General features: G+C 33.2%; 1 protein-coding gene across 1 annotated transcript; it reads right to left on the reverse strand.

The window, feature by feature from the left end:
• Positions 1 to 4,639: 4,639 nt before the first annotated feature.
• On the reverse strand, positions 4,640 to 7,352 carry LOC111384736 (4-coumarate--CoA ligase-like 6). Its single transcript, XM_023009054.1, has 5 exons — positions 6,705 to 7,352; positions 6,036 to 6,181; positions 5,792 to 5,859; positions 5,210 to 5,312; positions 4,640 to 4,968 (listed from the first exon to the last, which is right to left on the reverse strand). Exons 1-5 carry the CDS (start codon positions 6,709 to 6,711, stop codon positions 4,855 to 4,857), a joined length of 438 nt encoding a protein of 145 aa, XP_022864822.1. The 5' UTR covers positions 6,712 to 7,352; the 3' UTR covers positions 4,640 to 4,854.
• Positions 7,353 to 7,391: the final 39 nt, after the last annotated feature.

Consider the following 7,391-nt stretch of genomic DNA (forward strand, 5'->3'; position numbering starts at 1 on the left):
GAATTTCATCTCATTAATTTTGAATTTTTTAGTGGTATATGGTTTGAATAATATGATTTTGTGTGGTTTTCATTTAGGAAGAGAATCGATTCAATTGTTAATGGGCTTCTTTGAGAAGTAGTATTGTTGGTTTGTATTGGTTAAGTCACCGAGCTTGCTCCATTAGGTAGGGAATGCAAGTATTGTTGTTTCTGGTATTGTATTTGTACTCGAAAAGTACCCTTTTTTTTTTGGTATGCCACGTGTTCTTAATTTCATCTCGCCAGTGTTGAATTTTTCAGTGGTATATGGTCCTTCATGTAAACACGGATATCGAAAGTGTTTTGAAGTCGAACGGGATACTAGTAACAAAGGCTGATTGTTCTTCACTTGTAGTAATGATTGTGGATATTTCGATTGGGTGAAAGAAGTTCTAAGTGGGGGAGTCAAGTTCCGTTGACGAAGGGGTAAATCATGAGTCAATGTGGAAGATGAAGAGTTCCCAAGACTCTTGGACAATCTAGCTCGAATTAGCAAGAAACGAGGCTTGGATATATCAGTGCACCTGAGTTTCAGCAAGGGAAAAGGCACACTGAAGTGCGATGGGAAAGGAAAGGGTTCAACTTGAACAGTCTATTTGAAGTTGCTTTATGGCTAATCGCAACGTACCAACGGTTTGGTCATTGTAGTCTATAAGATGTATAGGTAATCTTATCAAAATTGTTCGATATTTTACATGACTCTTATTAGGTTCATCGTAATATATGTTATGGTTAAAATGATTCTTATTAGGTTCGTTGTAATATATGTTATGGTTGCTAGAACTTTATGATAGACGTGTTCTCGTTTTTGTTTGTAAACGTCCCGGCTGAATTGTTTAACAAAAAAGATTCGTGATTAAGTTTTGTCTCCGAATCATTATGCAATTGCTAACATTTGTTATAAGATGTGTCATTGGTTTATGTTGTACACTGCTGTAATCACTTGAAGCAAAAGAGATCAACAAAGTTTTCCTCTCTAAGTCAAAAAATTTATCAACTATCCAAAACTTGCAACATCAGAATTCTATAAATCATAGTGACTTTTAACATAAACCAAGCTATACATCACCAAGTAACAATTACATCAGTGCCCAAGAGAGAATATTCTTGTTAGGAAGTGGTATGACAGATTGGCAATAATCACTTAGAAATGAATTAAATTGTGCATTCCTATTTCATGTAATTATATATAGGAGGATCTCACGATAACACCAATATTCCAACACACGAATTAAATGGCAGTTGTTGCAATCTTTACAACGTTAATGGTGGTCTCTTTTCTGGTGTATGTTATGGCCCAAGATTACTATTCCCTCTCTTCCTTCAATAGAAGGTTTCTTGATATTTCTAAGACCTGCAACCCACTAGAAACACAAATGCTTGTTGTTGCATTGCATTCGAGATGATAAATTTCATGTGCAGATAATTAACTCGTCCACGGCCACCAATCAAAAACTATTCAAACGAAACCTGTGACCTTTCTTGCACAATTCCAAAAACCACGTCTACAGCCACCAATCAAAAATCCCAGCACCAATCTTTTTCTCAGGCTCCAACTGACCTTTCTTGAGCAATTCCAACATCACTATGTGCTCATACTGGGGAAAAAAGAAAGACATAAACAACATTAAGATCAAGCCAATTTCATACTACATATTTAGAATCATATGTTCATTATTGCACTTAAATTATGTTAGGAACATGTTGTTGAAAACAACAAACTAAACACCATCATCGAAAACTCAATTCCCAGCTTATTTATGATACTACGAACCTATGTCTAAAATCTCCACAAAATCTGATTATCCGGAAAGAGATTCCTTCCCATTGCCTAACATGATATGTCAATGGCATAATTGAGAAGAGTGAACAAAAGAACAATGCCCAAACTGAGAGATACATAAGTTAGATAGTGCTCGTTAACACCATATATGTATCTATTTATTTACAGAGAACAAAAAAATATATTCATGGAGATAATCAAAATTACAATATCCAGTACAACCAAATGAATATCAAATCAAAGCCCATTCTATTGAATTTAATTTTAATCCCAATATTTGAGAACCTTAATTTTCGAAAATAGATTGTGAACATAAAACAATCAAAACCCATAAGGTTTCTCAAAAAAGCAAGCATTTTTCAAGTGCTATAACAAGCAGATCATTCACAGAAGAAGTTAAATCCTTAAATAAAACTCAACATAAAGCAGGGAAAACTCAACACAAGTTTAAGCTCCTCCTCCATTGCTGCCCGTTTAATTGCTTACCCACCCAAAAAAGCAAAATAGCAACCAATACAAGGAAACGTAAAATGTGCAGCATTTATGTAAGCAACAGTCATACTTTGTGTTGAAGAAAAACTCCAAATCAACAAAGATGCAAAAATGAAAAGAGTAATAAAAAGGAATTATTGTGTGGGCAAAAGGGAAAGAGGGTTGGGTGACTGCAGATTTTGGAGACAAAGAAGCTAACCAATTGACAACCTAACAAAGAAAATGACAAAATACCTTTGTCCACCATTTTGGGTGACTGCAGATTTTGGAGTTCTTGATGAGAATGGCGTCGATTTTCCGTTTACATACAGGTCGGAGATGCACCAATCAGTTCCCCGGAATTTTGGCCGGATACAGGTGAGTCGTCAGTGGCGGGAGTCGACACCAATTTTGGGGGAAATGGTGGACTGAAATGCTGTCCCCTCTCCCTCCCGCGTTTTTGTTTTCTAATGCGCCCCCCCCCCTTTTTAGTATGCCACGTAATCAATTTTTGAAATCCTGTAGCAATCCTGTAATGACTTTCCTGTACTCATAGCACTACCCTAGGTAAAAAAGTAGATTGGATATATCACTAAGTGCTTGTTTTGCCCTCTATTAAATTTTAAATTGTCTGCTACAATATTATTCCTCACCACACATTCATAAAATAAAATATTCTACACACAAATCAATTAAATTCTTTATTTTCTAACTAATCATTTAAAAAAAAAAAACTATTCAAAACTCCTAATAATAGATGGCAAACATGGGCTAAGTGGGCCAACATTTATAAACCATCAACAAATAGAAGAAATGGGCAATGAGCAGCACTAATTAAATTAGACTGCTTCTAATGGCCAAAATGGTTTTAGAGTTAAGTTGTCTTCACTGAGATGTCGACTGAAAAAATTATAAAGAGTTATATCATTGCTCGAAAGATTATTTGACAACAATTTGCCCAACAGTCTCCATTCGTCTTGCATGGAAATGCATTTCCTTTCTTGGAGAGGGTGTTTGAGTCTCATTTTTATGGAAAAAAATGTATTTTAAAATAGTAGATTGATAAGAAATGTATAGTTGAAAAATAAGATTTTTTTATTTACGTATAATATTATTTTAATCAATAATGTGTGGTTGAAAAGAAGAGAGAGACAAATATATTTAAAAAATAAAAAAAAAAGGAATCAAACAAAGTATTAGATTTAATCTAAGTTAAAATTAACAATTAATTTTAACCAAACATTTCATGGGATTCAAAACTTTTCCACAACACATATTTTATCAAAATTTACTAAAAATCTAATTTTATTTCTCACCAAACATGGACTAAATTTTGTGGAGGATAAGTATTTTATTGGCGTGTACAAACACATACAATTTGTTCTGGAATTATTATTATTATTATTATTATTATTATTATTATTATTATTATTATTATTTCCTGAAATGAAGTCATATTTGGTTACTTATTAAAATTAGAAAAATAATGAATAAAATAAAAGACAAATTGATGCAAGCATTACATGAATATTATGTAGGCATATTTCATAAGGGATTCTCGAAGTAACATAGTATTTGGGTAGATTCACCGACTTAATTTTAGACAATATAATCAATTGTTTGTCGTATCAACTATAACTTTGAAAAGATGTTACATAACCCTATATCATATGGTATCATAGTCAAATGTCTCGTATATAATATGAGCATCACATGAACATCAAGATAGACCTAATTTGCAAGGGATATTTGAAGTAAAGTCGGACAAATAGTACTTGAGGTGGATTTCTAAACTTGATTCTAAGGTGATATAATGTTTGATTGCACATTTCCTATCGACTATTAACTTTTGGGTAGAAAATAGTTACACATCCCAACATCAGTGTGATTTGATCTCATGTCATTGAAAGAAATAGAGATAAATCTAATTTAACCAATCTAAATTACCTGAACCTAAATTAAAAACACACTTTATAGGATGTGCTCTAGCAATGCTCCATTGCTCGGTGACATCTTGTGTTGTATGAAATATATTTCAAAATGTTAAAAAATATATTTATTTATTTTGAAATTTGAACAAATAGTTGATAAAGCACACTATCATCTAAATTATGATCAATTTTCATAGGCTTGTTTAATACCTCTTAAATAATATCTTTGAGTAGATTATTCCATCATCGTATATATTCACTAGGATAATTCAAGAAGTGTTGAACATCCACCACATTTTTATAACATTGACTAAAAATAACTTGATGGTTTCACATAATATATCGATAAATTTTCTCGATCCCACATTATTATTTACTGAGGTTTTACTTTCGATATTGAATGGGAAATTTTTTAGCTGGGTAAAAATTTCATATTAGGATTAATATGCTCTGTGCTTTTTAAAAGCATGCATTTATACTCAAAAGAGTGCGCAAAGCCAAGATCGTCATGGCACTCGTGTAACATTATGGTACAACAGAACAAGGAACAATATTGTCTCTTCTCCTCGTCTGCAAGAAATTAGTTCCTTTTGGTTCACAGTTATAGCCTAACTGAACAATTTGTCTTCCTAACTATAAGCGAAGGGCATTACAGTTTAGAATTTATTAAGGCCCTAAGCTCCCTTCGAAGAATCTTCCCAGCTGCAGACCTTGGTATCGAGGTTCGGAAAAACACCTTTCTCACCTTCTTATACGGTGTAACCTGCAAAAATAGAATACTCATGGGCAGATATGGAATCTTGAAAAACATCAAAAACGAGCCCTATTCATCAATAACTTCAAAGAAAGTGAGCATGCAATGAAGTGCTTGTTTGGTAGTGCTTTTGAGTGCTTATAATCTACGGAACCTATTAAATATGTGGATAAAAAAGTATATTTGATCAGCTAATTTATACGTTAAGCTTTGCCAAAAATGCTCGAAGTAGAGATCTTAAGATAATAACCTGCTTAGCTACATAGTCCATTAGGGCTGTATCAGATAGTGAACTCCCATCTTTCCGGACTACAAATGCAATGGGAATCTCTCCAGCTTCTTCATCCTTTGCTCTATAAAATTTGATATACAAATGCCACGAAGTAAAAATCAGGAAAAAGTTCAAAGATTGAGAAATTGCACCTAGAAATAATTTTGTTGAGCAATCCTGACATTATAGCTATTTTAAGAATTTATCCTCAAATGTAAAAATAACATAGAAAGAGAGCTATAGGGGTCATTTTCAGACCCTTGTAATTTTTTTTATTTTTTGTTACGGAGGTAAAGAGGAAGAACAAAAGACACTCGTAATTTTTACGAGAAGCAGAGGATTCGGAGATTTTCTATAGCAACAAAAGGAAGTATTTGCCAGCAATCAGCAAATTGTATTCAGTGCTAACTTTTTACAAGTGAATACAGCAGTGTAAAGAGATTGCTCAAGTACGTGGCCTCCAGCTTGACGTAGTATACGGAAAGGGAATTGTAGAATAAAAATTAACTATTAATGAAGAACAAATTTTTTTTAAAGAAATTATAAAATGGCCACACTTACGCTGTTACTGCTGCATCAAGCACCTCAGGATGAGACAACAATACTGACTCTAAATCAGCAGGAGCAATCTACAAAATGACAGAAGCTACTTGAATTAACAATTTCAGTACAATTGATTTGCGACTTTAGGATTATGAAAGGAAAAAGACATCTTCATCAAACAAAAAAAAAAAAAAGAAGTTATTTCTAATCCAAGAATCACTGAAAAAGGAGAACAAATAAACTATGTACATATATTGTATACCTGGAAGCCCTTGTACTTGATGAATTCCTTCAAACGGTCAAGTACATATAAGTATCCTTCTTGATCAAAACAAACAATATCCCCTGTATGTAGCCAACCATCTTCATCGATTGTGGCCATAGTCGCCGCAACATTATTCAAGTATTCTGTAATTTAAGTGCAAATTTTGAAATTCTAGATTTAGATTTATCCTTATAGCCTTACTGATAGCTGTCGAGAAGAATGATATACTTTGCCAATTAGAATCAGCTAAATTTACGAATTTGATCATGACAGATTTTAGGAACAGAAAACAAAATATGCATTAATCTTCCACTTAGCTGCAACTGTGGGTGGAAATGATCTAACATTACATTACTTTTCACTCTAACGTATATTAAATCAAAAGGGCAGAGGCATTGAATAAAGCATCAAAACTAAGATCATATTGAAAAGTTATTGAGATACAGTAATCAGGCCGCTTTGGAAAATTCCAATAAGAATTTACTTCAGCAAAAAATAGTTGGAAAATGGAGTACATCTCAAATATTTATGGAAAACACGTACAGTTAAAAACGCGAAACATAGTCCATCAATATGTATATTACTGAAAGAGAAGTACATTTTAAATAGAAGCCCTAGATTTCAAGTATAGGTGGTAACCACACAACACTTGGAGAAACTAATTACCTTTCATGACACCAGGTGTATGTAACCAAAGTTCACCAACGCTTCCTGGTGGTAAACAAGAACCAGAGACCCAATCCACTACTTTAGCTCGTGCATTTGGGGCCAGAAGTCCTGCAGAAGAATATTTACGAACCTTAAAAGTATTGTAGCCACGAGTTCCTACAGCAGTTGATTCCGTCAAACCATATCCCTGACAGCAAAATAATCATTTGACAAGAACAATAACATAACATATGTAGCTACAAACTATAGGGTAGATAATTTCTGGTAGAAAACTGGATAATAAATGCTATCAACTGCCATTCTGTATATGATATTTAACACAAACGAGTGAAGTGGATTAAACAAGAAAATTGAAGAGGAAATTGAAGAAATAGATTAACTAGCCCTTGTTTGGCACCAGCTTATGATCGGTCAAACCTGAAACCACTTTTTATCCACATATTTTGTGGGACCCACGAGTACTAACCACTTATATACCATTTATTTCTATCTATTTTTAATCTGAACTTATTATAAACGAATTGTAGACATGATTTAGCCTCATTTGTTCTTACAGAACATCAAGGGTGAAAGTTAAACAACATGGTTTGCATATGCATTAAAAAAAAAAGTCATATCCAAACGAAGAAATTCATTTTTTATTTTCCTGTACTAGATTGCATCTAACAAAACTAAAATATAGGA

This window comes from Olea europaea, unplaced genomic scaffold, assembly GCF_002742605.1.
Source record: "Olea europaea var. sylvestris unplaced genomic scaffold, O_europaea_v1 scaffold2988, whole genome shotgun sequence".
In the NCBI taxonomy this organism is placed as follows: Eukaryota; Viridiplantae; Streptophyta; class Magnoliopsida; order Lamiales; family Oleaceae; genus Olea; species Olea europaea.